We start from the raw sequence: 15,906 nt of genomic DNA, 5'->3' as shown, positions 1-15,906 counted from the left end.
ATTCAACTTTCTTGCAATTTCGTTATATGCTATCTTTTTTAAAGGAAAATAGGAGAACCTCTTTTTGATTTGTCTTAATTGGTTTATCCTGTTGATTCTTTTGTGAGGCACTAGCACTCAGTCATGATAAACTTTTTCGAGTTAATAGTTTTTGCTTTTTTTTTTTTTTTTTCTTCCTTTTCAAAGCTTCACTTTCGGTTCTCTGACGTCACCTTAAAGTTGAAAATGGTTACTAGTTGGTTAATAACCTACTTGCAACATTCTAAAATTACTATCTCGAAAAGTAAATTTAATTTGCGCATCACTATCCTTAGATATGGAGTTTTGCGTGAATTAAGGAAACATCAGTATCAGATGATAAAGTAGAGGCTTATTTAATTATTTTGTAGTTTGGATCCAAAGACTCAATTTCCAGAAACAGGTTGAATGACTCATTAGTTTTCTTTAAATATTTTTCTATTAAATAGGGTGACCACTACAGAAAAGAGAAGGTGGATCGTGAGAAACAGTAAACTCACCAAGTTTATTACTAGCGAGTCGATGTACACGAAAAATAGGTATAGCAATTGGGCAGGACGGGACGGTTCCTAGCAATTTCAATCTTAAAGTCGCAAAACTCAACCGATCAACGAAAAGATATCTCTGCTTGTATTAATTTCAAAACAAGGCAATCTTTTCATTTTTCCTTTATAAACATATAAACTCACTTGTTCTCACAGAGGATTTCTAGTTCTCCCATCCTAAGCGATTCAATATGAAATTAGCATATGAGTTATGCTTGTTTGTATTCAAAAGAGCAGAAATAAAGTTTAAATGAGTTAAAGAACGCCTTTGATGTAAACACTCTTTAAGGTCTTACTGTAATTTTGGTAAATTTTTTTATATATATTTCCGCTACAATGCTTTTTTTTGTTTTTTAATCTAACATGGAACTAAAATATCAATAGAGAAAAAAAATCAAAATTAAGTACTATTCCTACTTAAGCATCTGCTTTGTTTAATTACTTATCTGTCAAAGAGAAAGCGAGAAAATGAGAGACACAAAATCGAGGATCCACGTGGTATTATCCAACTTGTTCAAAGTCAAAACCAAAGTGTAACACATGTCTGTCAAGTGGTCCAAAGCCCATCTAGTACATCCAACTGCCATGACCAAATATCACAAATTCCAACTTTTCAAAGCCACCTGATTATGTAAATTCGGAAAAAATGTACGTATATATATCTGAAAAGAACCATAAATATCACAAATTTCCGTATTCTCAAAATCATCGACTAATCGTTATTTATCCTTGCTTAATACTCTCGTCTTTTCAAAAAAAATAAATGATATTTTATTTTAGCTTTTCATTTTATTTTAAAATAAGCGATGTTTTGCAAATTTTTCTTGCAATTTTACTCTTATTTAAATAAATATAGTTTCACATGACTAAGAATTTATTAAATTCAGAGGCGGAGCCAGGATTCGAAGTTTGTAGATTCGGGATTCTAATATTTAAAGTTAATAGATTCTTAATTGATAATTTGTACATATTTAACAAAAAATTTAATACAAATATATAATTCGGACAAAAATTACTGAGTTTAGCCGAACCCACGGTCAAAGTGCTACCTACACCCTTGATTAAATCTCTACTTCTTTTTAAGACATTTGATTAAAGGTAAATTAAACTAACACTTCATACTTTCTGAAAACCAGTAGTTTGGTGTGCCCAAGATCAAAAAACACCACCCATTATCAGAGTGTGAATATCTAAAAAAACAACAATACAAACATCTGATAATTTGAAAATGCATATGATATGGAAATGGATATTGTTTTGTCGTTTTTGAGACAGTTGGTACCCGATGGCACCGTCCAAACCCGTTTCTCTCTCGCAATCTTCGGATCAACCTCATCAGCCGCCACGTGTCCCTCATTTGAAAAAAGAAGAAACAATACAAAAGAACACAAATAAAACTCCGGCCTATCCTTGTCCAATCACAAAATCAAAACGGTAAAACTCAACTGCCTTCTCCCCCACCCTTTCTTTTGTTTCTCTCTCTCTCTCTCTTGTTTTTCTTCCTAAATAAAGTCTAACTAAGCACTCCCCCAAATTTTATTCCTTTTTTTGTTCTTCGATTCAAAGCTTCGATCTTTAAGGTTCTTCGAGCAGCACACGTGGGTGTGTACATATATATATTTATGAGTATGTTGAAGAAGCTTGTCGAGAAGGCTTCTTTTGTTAAGAAGGTCAGTGATCTGTTTTACTTTTACCTTTTTAACTTCATTTCCGGACTTTGTTGATTGGGTTAAGTGAAAATTCAAATTCAAATTTGAAGAGTCTCAGAAATTAAAATCCGTGGGTTTCATTTGTCAAGTGTTGTTTCATCACTAAGAATTTGCATTTTCAGTTCATGTTAATTTTAGTACTACTTTCTTCTTGTTTTCTGTTTCTTCACTGATTTTCAATACTGAGTGATATTTTGAAATTTGAAATTGTCATGGAGAAGCTCTTCAAGTTGTACTTGATTGATCTCGATAGTCGTGAAACATGACGCGATTAAGCAATAATTGCTAAGCTTTACTTTTGATTTTAAGCGGTAATTAACATAAGAATAAGAATATTATCTTTTCGGTTACACCTTGTAGTCTCCATATAGCAAAAGTATAATTAGGAAATAGGAAGCTGGAGTTTGGAGAGCTACTGTGAAACTGCTAGTTTATGAACTTTCTGAATTGATATTAGTATCCATATATAGTAACAATATCCTCTGTATCTGGGATTTCTATAAAAAGATGAGCAAGAATCATTTATTTAGTGAGTTTTAGGAATCTGATTAAAAACGGGTGAATAAAAACCGTTTCTTTAGTGATCCGGTGCATTTAATTATGCTGTTTTTGGTAATCAGTATTACCTATTTGGCTCAAAATGTGGTCAAATACAAGGTCTTTTAGAAGTTGCATTATTGATAAAGATAGTAGGATCTGCAAGAGCAATACTGTAACAAACACTTACAAGTTATACCTAAAAAAAGAAGATATGAATTAAGAGTGTTTGGGTCAGCTGATTGGATAAGCTTTAAGTGCTCAAAAGCAGTTTGAAGTGCTGAAATTGATTTTATAAATAAGCAGTTATGTATTTGGATAAAAGTGCGGAAACTGTTAATAAATAGATGATGTGTTAGGTAAAAAAATATTGATAAGTTTTTTTTTTTTTTTAGAATGACTAGAAGATCCTTTAAAAAAATTGTTAAAAAATTATAGATTTAATAGTATTTGTGAAAAGAATAGAAGGAAGGACAGATGCTGCGTGAAGAGGAAGCTAGGAATTTTATTTTAAAAAAGATATTTTGAGAATTGGAAAAAATATTTAGGAAATAATTGTAAAATAGTCAGTCAATATAAAACTACTTGTAAATAGGGGTGTTCACAGTTTGGTTAAAAATCGATCCAAACTGAAATTCAAACCAAACCGATTAAATAAATCGACATTTACTTAGGTTGGGTTTGGTTTGGTTTTAAATTTTTAGAAATCGATAATATTTGGTTTGATTTTGGTTTTACTAAAAGCAAACCGAACCAAACTGGCAAATTTATACATAATTTTTATAATTACATATACACAATATCTTAATTTTTATAAATACGTTTAAATAATTTACTTTTTAGGAGTTTTTAATTTATCTCTAATAGGCTAATGAAGTTTATACCTTAAGCCCATTTATTCAAAGAAACAACTACGAGATTTACCTGGATTTATTTTTTGTATTTCCTATAAACTTTATTCACTTAATTAAAACTTGTAATCCTAAGACATTTCTCCATAATCCAAGAAAACTATAGCTACCGCAATAAAAAGGGTAATAACGATTTATAAGGTAGAAAATGATAGAAAATTCTCTATTAATTGTAGGAAGTAAACATGAAAGAGAGAAATACCTTTAGTGTTCTTAAAAAATGAAAAATCGACCCAAACCGAACCAAATCGATGAATATGTATTACATTTGATTTGGTTTAGTTTTAATAATTTTAAAAACTGACTAGATTGGTTTAATTTTGATTTTAACTCAAAACCGATCCATGAACATACCTACTTGTAAGTTAGGAGGATTAACTTATGACTTTTTACCGAACACTTAAAAAAGCGCTTATAAATCAATTTCATCAACTTATAAGCTTGTGGTTTTGGTAGCAATTGGTGAGCATAACAATAAGGAAAAGGGTCAAAAATACCCTACTTTGAAAAAATTTAAAAAATGTCTCCAAACTTATTTTGGGTCAAAAATACCCTCCCATCCTTAAAGTTTTCAAATATCTGTCTTGGCGGAAATTATCCCCAAAAATAACAGAAATCATTTTTGAAACCGCTCCATTATTTAAACCCGACCCAACTAAATAATAACCCATAAAATCTCCTTATTCCCCCAATACGAAGGTTTGAACTTTGAAGTTTGAGGGAGTTGGGAGAACAAAGGGATCTTATGGGTTATTATTTAGTTGGGTCGGGTTTATTGACGGGTTTAAATAATGATTTCGGGTTATTTTGGGGATATTCCGTCAGAAAACAGATATTCAAAAACTTTAAAAAGATGAGAGGATATTTTTGATTTTAAAATAAGTTTGGAGGATATTTTTAGCCCTTTTTTCAAAGTAGAAGGGTATTTTTGACCTTTTTCCCTAACAATAATGACGGAAAAAGAAGCACGTAATCTTGCTTAAGTATAAACTAGTCTACAGCTACTCAGGCTTAGAGTGACGCTACTCTGCTTTTGCCTGTGGGCCATGACATGGATTAGTTAAGACACTTTTAAGACTTACCAAACCTCCCCTACTTTCTATCGTCATTTGGGATTTTACGAAAACATATGAATTTAAGACACGTGTTGGTGGACATAATATCTGTCGGAGAAAAAGGAAATTAATTCCTTTGTCTAAATCTGATTTTTGCTTATGCACACTTTAGCACGCAATCACAAAGCGAGTGACACAGTCTACACGCAAATATGGATCTTCAATAAATGCAGGGCAATTGCGAATTGCCCTTCTTTTTTTAAAAGGCTTTAAATTTCTTTTTCATATTTGAAATATTTAAATTTTGTCGCTTAAAACCTACATGCTTAAAGGGTTCGAATCCACACTGGCAGTCAAAAATTTAAAAAAATTGGGGTTAAATTTAAATTTCTTTGTCTCCTAAGATACATTTATTGAAGGAATTACCAAAGTTATCTGGGATTCTACATACTTATGTATGGGCGTATTTCTTGTGATAAGTATGCGAGATTAAAGGCGTATAAATCTCTTTGATAATTTCTTTCATAAGTTTATCCGGTCCCAGATAAAAGTTTGTCCATTAAAAAAGTATCACCCTGCAGTAACAGGAAGGAATTACAAAGTTATGCGTGCCGGCATCTTATGCCTTATGGGCGGACTTAGCGAGAAGTATGTTGTATCCGCATAACTTTGATAATTCCTTCACAAAGTTATGTCGGGTCGGCATAAAAGTTCATTAAAAGATGCCTACCCCAAGATAAGCTTGCGGCTTAATTATCGAAAGTTGTCTCGACTCCGATACTTATAAGTGCGCCCGTAAGGCATGGGTACGCCGGTCCGCATAAATTTGTAATTCCTTAACAAAAGTACGCGGGTCCCGTAATACGCGACCCAAACCTTGTCTTGCAATTTTTTTTTAATTTATGCGGCGGGGGTTCGAACTCTAACCTCATGATTTCGGGGAAAGCTCAAAGTTGCAATGCGAAGGGCAAAAATTAAAAACTAATGATATGAGGGCATAATTTAAAGGCCATAAATATGAAAAAATTTAAAAACCCCAAAAGAAGGGCACTCTGCGCAAAAAAATGATAAATGAAATGTTTAAAGATGAAGTGGGCCGTGGGCCCTAGGCCCATTATTCCATTCCGAGGTCCATGAGCCGAACATCAGTTCACTATCTAATAAAGTTGACTTTGCTTAGTACTTTGACTTATATATTATGTAAAAGAATAATTCAGAAAAAAAAAAAAAGAAAAAAAAGGAAATGATGTTGTTTCATCCATGTGGATGAACGTGCAAAGCAATAGATCTGCAGTGTGCTTCCGAATTTAAAATCTAAGGGCTAATGTCTTTTTGAGCAGATTGTTAAGTTTCTTGTGGGAAAGGGAAAAATATTAGAACAAAAAAGAACCGAACTGTTACAACTGACGAAATTATTTTTTATGACTCTTTCTGTCCCATTTTATTTGACATCATTTGACTAGCTACAAAGGTTAAGAAACAATGGAAGGACTTTGAAATTTGTAATCTAAAACAAACCTTAGACATTTATATGACTATAAATTATTTTATTAAGTGTAAAAAAAAAAAAAGTTTAATCATTTTTTATTATAGAAAGTTAACATACTTTTTGGAAAAAAATGAAGTGTCGAAGGGGGACGGGGAGTATGCGGTTTTGGTTCCATAGATATAACGATATCAAAAAAAGAAAGGTTTGCTAATTTAACAGATAGTCCTAAGAAGAAAATGTTGATATGATTGGTGGCCATGACATTTGCACCGGTTGCAGGGAGCACAGTCAGATTTTTTTGACTAAGTTTTAAGGCTGTCCTTTTTTATGAACTATGGTTCTGTGAAATTAAATGTATAAAATGAAGATACTTTTACTTTACTAATGAATTAAGTAACAGATGATCATGTGAAATCTCGAGGTAAAGTTAGGAACTTGGAGCAAATTAAGTGAAAGACAGTTGCATTTTAGTTTTTTCACAATGTTAAATCTTGTTGTTGCAGCCTAGTGGAGATTCAGATGGTCTGAAACCTCATGACGTAAATCCCCGCTGTGTTTTTCATTATGGTATCCCATCAGGATCTGTGCTATCCGCTTATGACTCCATTCAAAAAATTGTTGCTCTTGCAACCAAGTAAGTGTTGTTCCTCATATATATAGAATAATCCATTCACACTAGCATTTGAAGTTTATGTGATTCTTGTACTTAACGTCAAGCCATAATCTCTAGCTAAAACAGCAAGTCACGAAAGCAAGACTACTTAACAAGAAAGGGAGGGATTGAAAAAACGAAAGATACGGCTTTATGGTAGATATGATATTACCGGAGCCTTGGAGCATTTCTTGTGACCTATAGAAGCATGCAATAATGCATTAGGATAGGCTGTCTACATCACACCCCTTTCGGTGCGGCCCTTCCCCAAACCCTGTTAAGGCGAGATGCTTTATGCACTGGGCTGTTAAAGGGGAGATTAATGCTCATGAGAAAATGTTATACAGCATTTCAGTAGCAGTAGGAAAAATCAATCCTTTAGGCCCGTGACTCGAGGTGTTGAAATATTTTGTGTTTAATATGCAGAGATGGACGGATCAAATTATTTGGAAAAGATAGCACACAAGCTCTGTTGGTATCATCAGATACAGTGTCAAGTAAATTTTTGCAGGTATGGATCTTCTGAACCCCGCAAAGAAATTTCTTCATTGACGTTGAAATAGATGCTAATACCATAAGCAAGCATCTTATAAAATAAAAAAAAACTGATCTCTGATGAAAATGTTTATTTGCAAGTTTATGCTAACTGATTTTTTCCGTCTTGCAGTTTATGGAGAACCAAGGTCTCCTCATTAACATAAACTCGAATAACCGAATAGAGGCAAGTTATTCGATGAAACTCTTTTAGCATACTCTACAAGCAGTACCATTGTCTTTCCTCTCTTTATTTTTTTAAGTAGGAGTTTTCTTTCCATTGCTGTGACTTAAAAGTTTAACTTTCTCGGCTATATATCCCTGCATGAGTGTGGCAATAACTGTGTTGTGAAACTAATAATTTGATTATTTGGTGGTCTCATTAGGTCTGGGATGTAGAGCAGAAGTATTTGTGTAATTTCCATGACTTCGACAGGGAAATCACCTCTGTTACACTCATACAGCACACTCCCTACCTGTAAGTGCGTCTAAGGTACAACTAAGTTCAGCTGATTTGTATGCGAAGAAGACATGAACCTGTGATTCATTGTGCTGTCCTCAGGTATCTTGGAGACTCATCAGGACATGTTTCACTTATGAAGGTTGTTAAAGAACCCTGTAAGATAGAGAGAATGAAATATTGTATCCCTCTTTCAGCATCTCATGGTGAGACCCGTTCCTCTTTTACACCTGTTGCTTATTTGTTGTTCCATTTTTGTTGCTAAAATTCAACTGCAGTTTACTCATGAAGCAAAGTTGCTTGAGAAATTCTCGTACTTGTTTGTGATCATTAATGCTTATAACTTGGTTAAGGGGCTCATAGATGAAAATATACATATTTAAGTTAAAATCCATTTGTTTCAACTATAAGCAACTTCTAGTGTACCGAAGTTTTTGTATTCCGGAACATTAACTGTGGATTGAAAGTGGCATTAGGAACAACAGAAAACATTTTATAGACAGTTTGAAGGTTGTCCCCCAATAATAGAAAAAAAGTATAAGAGAACTGTTAAACAGATGGTTCAGTCATTATTCTATGCATAGGTCCTCAATACATACCACCCCATGTTGGCCTGACAAAATGATCCTCATTCAGGCCTATCAAATGAAGTTGCCGGGGACACTGCTGTAGCACATATACTGCCTCAACCTGCTGCAGAAAGTAAGAGGTAACTTTTATACTAAATTTTCTGAGTTTCTAAGGACCCAGATCAAGGAACTCCAGCTCGTACGTTTTGCGGCACAAGCTTAGTGCTTCCATTAGTAGTTCTCTCTCTTCTTTGCTGGAGATTTTTTTCTTAACTCTTATTGTAAGAGAATTTCCCGAACTGTATGTGAGCTGTCTCGTACGGCTCTTCCTAAGAACTTGAAGCCCCCTCGCTCCCGGCTACGGTTTGGACCTTTCGCCTGCTTAGAAGTGGATTCGCCAAAAGCGAAGGCAGCTCTCTGGGTCCCTACCGACAGCACACTGGACGGGCGTGCTTCGACCGTGTCTCCGGGGCACAGGTTTTGTCGGAAAAAGAATGTTTTTCAGCGGGAGTCTCATCTGGGTGGCTGGTTCAGTCGCTTTCGCCCCTTTAGAGATAGGGGCGAGCAAAAGAACTCGTTCTTCCATTTTAAGAGAATTTCTGCTGATGTGAAGAAAGTTAATAATACACAAAATCTGATTAACATTGTTAGAAACTCTAATTTTTAGAGGTTACTGACCATAGATATCTCAATGTTCCAAAAGTAGGCCGGTAACTTTATCAGAAGTTCATTTTGTGTAACATAGGGGTTATCTGAGCTTATTAAAAGTTATACTTACCAGACATAAAGGCACTACTAATAACTTTATCTGTTGAATTTGTCCTCAGACTATATCATGCTGCAACTGAATATGCTTTTACGGAGCAAAGGTTTATTATTTTTTTGATGATTGTATGGTGATAACTACATTACTATACCATTGCGGAAAATCTTTATTTGATGCAGGGTGGCAATTGTTTACAAAGATGGTGTTATAACACTATGGTCGATTCGAGAAAGCAAAGCAATCTTTATAACTGGAGGGAGTCCTCTGCAATCTATGGGTCACGAGACAAAAAAAGCAACCACAGCATGTTGGTGCTGTCCTTATGGAAGTAAACTAGTTGTTGGATACAGCAATGGAGAGATATTCATCTGGAGTATTCCAGCTACTTCAAATTCAAGCATAGATCAAGAACTTGAGGAAGTGCCTAGTGGAACTCAAAGTGCCCCAATTTGTAAACTGAATCTTGGATATAAGTTAGACAAAATCCCTATAGCAAAATTAATTTGGTCCTATGCAGAAGGAAAGGCCGGTCGATTATATGTTATGGGCTCCCCAGATAGTCAAGCGGCAAACTTGCTACAGGTTACTTTGTCTTGGCTACTTATATGTGTTTATTTTATTCTCACTTTGCTTTTCTTGGTGAATTCAGAGTTTGGACTCTAGTCCTCATGTATAATTGTCACTTTAATTTAGGTAATGTTAATTTGTTATTGTTGCAACTTATCACCACATAGTTTCCTTTTTCGAATCTGTTGCCATTTAATTATTCATTAGTCTAGGTTTATCTCACTTTACTTTCAAGAGTAGTTGCTGAATAAGGCTAATCCAATGGTGATGGTTGCACACTCATCCCATCATTTATTAGAACATTAAGTAGGGTTTTTTGTGTTGGATTACTCTCCTATTTTCATGCATTAGCCTGCATTCAATTGAAGTCATATGATTTGTCATTTGGCAGGTAGTTCTACTAAATGAGCACACTGAATCTCGCACAATTAAATTGGGACTCAACCCTCCTGAGTCTTGTCTGGACATGGAGATTATATCAAGCTTCCCTGCATTGAGAAAGAACATTAACAATTCGTTACTTTTGGTAGCAAAGTCTGGCCAAATTTACACATATGATGATTCTTTAATTGAAAGGTACCTATTACAGTACCAGTCCAGGTCACCACCATCACTTCCAAGGGAAGTGAAGGTGAAGCTCCCACTTGTTGATTCAAGCATCACCATTGCAAAATTCGTCGTAAACAATCCTTACATGTTGTTTTCCATGGATCAGGTGAACATAATTTTTCTCAATCTGATACATTTTACTTCTACAATTGTTTTTTTCGAGGCTATAATTAACGACATACTTTTTTGGTTATGCAGGACTATAGTAGCCTGATTAAAGATAGCATGCCTCTTTTCCCATTTGAGAGGGCACAAAAAGATGGAACTGCGTCAAATTCAACTCAATTTTCTAAGGCCAAAAATGTATTCTTAAGTGGTCACAGTGATGGAACCATAAACTTATGGGATGTCTCATGCCCAAATCCACTTCCTATTGCGTCCCTAACTCAGCAGGTAATGAACCTATCCATCTTGTCAACGATTAGCTTCTTCTGTTTATTGCCCTTCGAATTCACGTAACTTCAACTCTGCAGAGTGAGGACAACCTTTCCTTAAGTGGTGTACCCCTAACGGCATTGTGTCTTACCTCTGACTTACATATCCTCATATCCGGTGATCAAGGTGGAACGGTAAAGTCTCTGTTATGGATTTACCAAAATAAAGGATTTTTCTGCATTCTGAGGGTCTCTGTATACTTGTCGTGCAGGTACGAATCTATAAGTTCAAACCTGATTTTTTTGCCCCAGATACCAGTTTCCTGTCCTTTCAAGGTATGACACATGAATTTCAAAAAAATATTGAGAATGTTATGATACATCACAGATTAGTTAGGGGTATCCGTTATCTCGTAACTTTCAAAATTACAGTGGATGTTTCTGCATTGTTTTCATTTTATTTTGTCTTAAACTGTTTTGATCTCTTAAAACATAAACATGCCCGTTTGCCTTTACTCTATGTACGCATGTTTCCAGAATCAGCAAAAAGAAGGAATTTTTGACTTATTCACACTATTCCAGTAGGTTCAAAGAAAGGAAGCAACCCAATCCAGAGCGTCAAGCTTGTTAAGGTTAATGGAGCTGTACTTTCTATAAGTACCAGCCAGGATTCTAAGTATTTTGCTGTTGGGTCTGACCAAGGATATGTAAGCTTCTGCTTCTATCTTTCTTCCAGCTATATATCATTCATTGTATTCCTTTAGGTTTTCTAGCACTTTAATACTGCACCTTTCTCCTTCCAACGCAAATGTTGGTATCAATCATTTGATAATAGTGCCACTATAGTAAGTTTGTAGGATATGTGCAGAACACGAACTGTATATCTCAGTATTTTAGGATTGTTAATTCGGTGTAAGATGGAGGTTGTCTAGTATGGATGGCTTCAAAGCTTTTAACTGGAAAGCAGCTTGGTTTTACACTTTCATTTTGGAAGGCTCTAGTAATTCTCAGTTTCTGATAAGTACCCTAACTGAATTTTGTTCGGCCCCTTGTAAGAAAAAGTTCCCAGTGACCGGTTTTCCTTGGATTGTACAGTGGGGCGTATGTGACATAGTGAAGATGCTTTTCAAGTCGACTGTTCATATGAAAAGATTGAGTGTTTGAAGTCCCATAATTTGTGGTATGCAGGTGGTATTAATTGATTCCGACAGCAAAACCATACTGTATCAAACACACATTGCTAGTGAACTCTGCACTGGTGTCATCTCTATGCAGTTCAACACGTGTAGCTTGCATGGATTCGACAAGAATATCTTAGTGGTAGCGACCAAGGATTCATCAGTCTTGGCCCTTGAGACAGAAACAGGAAACATACTAAGCCCTTCATTGGTTCATCCAAAGAAACCATCCAGAGCTTTATTTATGCAGATTTTGGGTATTTAACCATCTTTATAGAATCTGTTGTTCATATTCATGACAAAGCTTTCTCATGAACGCTTAAAATTAGCAAAGATTCATGTATTTTCCTTTTTTCTACATTTGGTGCAGATGAACAAGAACTGTCTGGTCGAGGATTAAGCATTTCAGATGGTATAGACATGATTAAGGGGAATTCAAATAATATTTCATCAAAGCAACCACTAGTATTGCTCTGTTCTGAAAAAGCTGTATATGTCTATTCTTTATTGCATATTGTTCAGGTGGGTGTCTATTTGTCTTGTGGGCATATATAAAACTAGCACACTATCCATCTCAGTGCATGTTCTCTTTGCTTGCAATATATTCAGGGTATTAAGAAAGTATACTACAAAAAGAAGTTCCATTCTTCTTTGTGTTGCTGGGCATCAACATTTGACACGCCTGAGGCCGGCGTTGTGCTTCTCTTCTCCAACGGAAAAATTGAGATTAGGTAATGTTTCTTCTATTGATGTGACCAGATATATGAGAATTATTGTGCTCCGTAATATTATCAAAACTGCTCTTTGTTGTTTAATTCTGTCATGGATCATACATGGTGTTTACTTGGCTTAGAATTTTTTCTTTTTGTTCTAGTTCAAAAGCATATACGCATTCTAGATCTCCAAACCATCAGATTCATCTAGCGCACAAGAATATAATGCTTTAAAACATCTAGATTTTGCCTCTTCAAACAGAGCTTACCAGTGCTTCTCTATTTCCTTTTCTAAATTCCTCTAGGGTACGCTATGAAGTTCACGTAATATAAGCTGCTGAGTGCCCACTAGAAGCTTGTGCATATAAAGTGCACTTGATTTTCTCCTTCAGTACCTTAGCTATATGTTTTCAGTGAAACAAGGGGGAAACTATCTGCTGACTTTAGTCTGTCAAACTTCAGGTCTCTTCCGGAGTTGTCCCTTTTAAAGGAAACTTCAGTTAGTGGCCTCATACTTTCGCCTCCGAAGGCAAACTCCATTGCTGACCATTCAATATGCGCATCAAAAAATGGTGATCTCATAGTGGTATAGTTCAGATACTTTAGGCATTTTGTACTTTTGATAAGTTTTTTACCTTTTAATTCTGACTTGAACTCCAAAAATTATTTATGACTAGGTTGACAGGGATCAAGAAATGTTCTTCGTCTCAGTTTCCTTGCAAAATGACACCTTCAGGTGACAAATATTCCAGCAACCACATCTTTTTTTCATTTGACTCCCCTGCTCTTTTCTTGATTATTCATATGCATTCCTAAGGATGAATAACCGAACATACTCGCATTCCCCACCTCCTTCACTTCCCATCCCCGGTGAGAATTCAATTATTTTATAAGAAATACAGTATCGCCTGCATTCACAGTATTGCTGCATGATAGGTTCCTGGACTTTGCTTCCCAAGTTTATGATAGAGATCTAGTGGTTGAACCAGGGCAGATCTCTGCACCCATCATCCAAAAAGAAAAGAAAAAGGTATCCTGAAATTTTAACTATACCTTCAGTTCATTGTTAAATACTAATTTCTTTTACTTTCTTGACTCTAGGGAATTTTTGGATCTGTTTTCAAAGATGCCAAGGGAAATAAGGCAAGCAATGTGCCTGACACCGGAGTTGAAAATGCAAGAGTAAGTATTGAAGAGATGTCGGCAATATTTTCAGCTGACAACTTTCCATCACACACACAGAGCGAAGAGAAGTTAGGCAGGAACAAAAAGGATGATGATTTGGATATAGGTACTTTTTGTCTCTTATAACGGTTGTCCATTTTTTTCGTCGTTCACTTCTTCCAGTGGACTGAGGTACCTCGCATGACCTGATAAGGGCAAGAGCCTGCATAATGCTCTTCTCAGACTGAACTGAAATCTGATGAGAAAAAAGTGAAAGTGGGGCAGTAATAAATAAGAACCTAAAACAATTACTAATTTTACCTGCTGAACTTTTTTGTATTTTCATGAAACCTAAACGTTCTGGTTGATGAAAGTCTGATCGAGTGTATTACTTAAAGGAGTTGCTCACAGTTTGTCCCTCTCAGAAGATATTAGTTGCTTTTCAAACGGTACATAACTTTTTTTTCTTTTTCCTCTAAAGATGACATTGAAATTGAAGATCCAGAAGAGAAACAGAAGGGAAATCCAATGGTAGGAGCACTAAACAAGCAGAACCTTACAAATACATTTCAGGCTCTGAAAGGTAAGAATAGTCAAGAAAGTGATAATATTCCACATGGTGCACTTGGATCAATAGCTGCACAGAACACGTCTGTCAATGTATACACATATAGCACAGAAGTATTAGAAAAGCTTTCAACCGAGTAATGTTAATTCTGTCACACATATCTCCATTCACCAGTTATTAGGAATTCCCGTCAGTCTTTTATATTACGCTTAATATTGTGGTGCTGAATAACTAGTACTTCCATACCAATTTCACATTATTCATTTAGAAATCATTGTTCTTGTTTTTACAGGAAAGTTTATGCACATGAAGGTCAAAAACGATAAAGCCCCGATAAATGATGGACCGAAAGATGACAAGGCAGATAATGTTGGTCAAATTAAGAAAAGATATGGGTACACTGCGTCTGCTGTAAGTATTCTTTCCTGCATTCAGTCTTTTTGGCTCGAGAAAAGGGTAAGGGTAAGCAAGGGCATTAAAACTATATTGTCTAGTAGAAAGGGAAGTGAAAAAGATATAGTTGTTGGGAAATAAACAGCTTTTATCACTTGGTGTCCTTTTTTACTTCCTAACAGTTTGGGAAGTAACCCTTAACCTCCATCCTTATTAGTTATCTCAATTATTTTAGTAATTTAACTGAGTGCAACTAGCTCGGTGGTAACCTTGCGATATAAGTAAATTTCCTACTATAATTGCAGGAACCAAGTGCTGCAGAGGCAGCAAAGTCAAAGCTCAGTGAAAATCAGAAGAAGTTGCAGGTACCATAGTGTGGCTTTGTGGCTTTCATTGTGGACATCTTCTCAGAACTATATATACCCTAGTAATTTACAAAGACTGTTTGTCTCTATATGTCTGAAATGTTTAGGCTTATCTAAACTTATTGATAGTACCTCCAATTAAAGATAGAGGAAAGCATAACCGAGAAAGTACTGATTGTTTGTAAATGTGTATGTGCAGGGCATCAACATTAAAAGTGCTGAGATGCAGGACACAGCCAAGTCATTTTCTTCCATGGCTAAAGAGGTGTTGAGATTTGCCGGAAACGACAAGACAAATTAGTGATTACTTCACTCCACGCTTAAAAGTGTTTTGCTGGAAATGTATATTAGATTAACATTCCGAGTATTTTGCCGGATATTTTCTATTTTTTTCCTTTTTATGGGACTTGGAGTTTGAGATTTTCTTTTCTTCTTCCTTGTACTTATTATGTAAATAGTTTTCACGACTCTTGGGTTCATAAATACAACGTTTGATATGATTCTTTCAAAGAGGCATGGTTGTTGGGAGGTGGATATATTTCTCTATAGAAGGTTCGCATTGATGTAAATTACATGTTGACGTATTCAGATGTCCAGCCCAATACAATATAATATTCATGTTAACAAAGGCATTTGTGCATTTAGACAAATTTGCGTCAGGTTTCATGTTTAAATGGCCTTAATCGATTGTATTCACCGGCATAGTGAAAGATGAAACAATAAGAAAGCA

General features: G+C 35.3%; 1 protein-coding gene across 2 annotated transcripts; it reads left to right on the top strand.

The window, feature by feature from the left end:
* Positions 1-2,188: 2,188 nt before the first annotated feature.
* LOC132039925 (uncharacterized) lies at positions 2,189-15,774 on the top strand. 2 transcript variants are annotated; one of them, XM_059430492.1, is made up of 24 exons: positions 2,189-2,233; positions 6,768-6,898; positions 7,343-7,427; positions 7,584-7,637; positions 7,837-7,928; positions 8,013-8,116; positions 8,547-8,619; positions 9,425-9,827; positions 10,204-10,527; positions 10,620-10,814; positions 10,895-10,990; positions 11,068-11,131; positions 11,381-11,502; positions 11,984-12,230; positions 12,344-12,495; positions 12,583-12,704; positions 13,149-13,272; positions 13,364-13,422; positions 13,623-13,716; positions 13,788-13,977; positions 14,332-14,433; positions 14,711-14,829; positions 15,117-15,176; positions 15,376-15,774. In XM_059430492.1, the coding sequence occupies exons 1-24, from the start codon at positions 2,192-2,194 to the stop codon at positions 15,475-15,477; spliced, it is 3,156 nt and encodes a 1,051-aa protein (XP_059286475.1). In that variant the 5' UTR covers positions 2,189-2,191; the 3' UTR covers positions 15,478-15,774. The 2 variants fall into 2 exon arrangements, with proteins under 2 accessions (XP_059286475.1, XP_059286470.1); XM_059430487.1 differs by having other exon boundaries at positions 11,378-11,502.
* The last annotated feature ends 132 nt before the right edge of the window (positions 15,775-15,906 follow it).

The sequence above is a fragment of the Lycium ferocissimum genome, chromosome 2, assembly GCF_029784015.1.
Source record: "Lycium ferocissimum isolate CSIRO_LF1 chromosome 2, AGI_CSIRO_Lferr_CH_V1, whole genome shotgun sequence".
Taxonomy (NCBI): Eukaryota; Viridiplantae; Streptophyta; class Magnoliopsida; order Solanales; family Solanaceae; genus Lycium; species Lycium ferocissimum.
The sequence above is the reverse complement of the archived record's forward strand: the minus strand, read 5'-3'. Positions and strand labels throughout refer to the sequence as shown.

Bases quoted from the DNA above. Each gene is read 5' to 3' on its own strand.
- LOC132039925 (XM_059430487.1), top strand. From the start codon at position 2,192: ATGTTGAAGAAGCTTGTCGAGAAGGCTTCTTTTGTTAAGAAG. The intron at 10,991-11,067 runs GTAAAGTCTCTG...CTTGTCGTGCAG, and splicing joins CCGGTGATCAAGGTGGAACG to GTACGAATCTATAAGTTCAA. The intron at 13,273-13,363 runs GTATAGTTCAGA...ATTTATGACTAG, and splicing joins AAAATGGTGATCTCATAGTG to GTTGACAGGGATCAAGAAAT.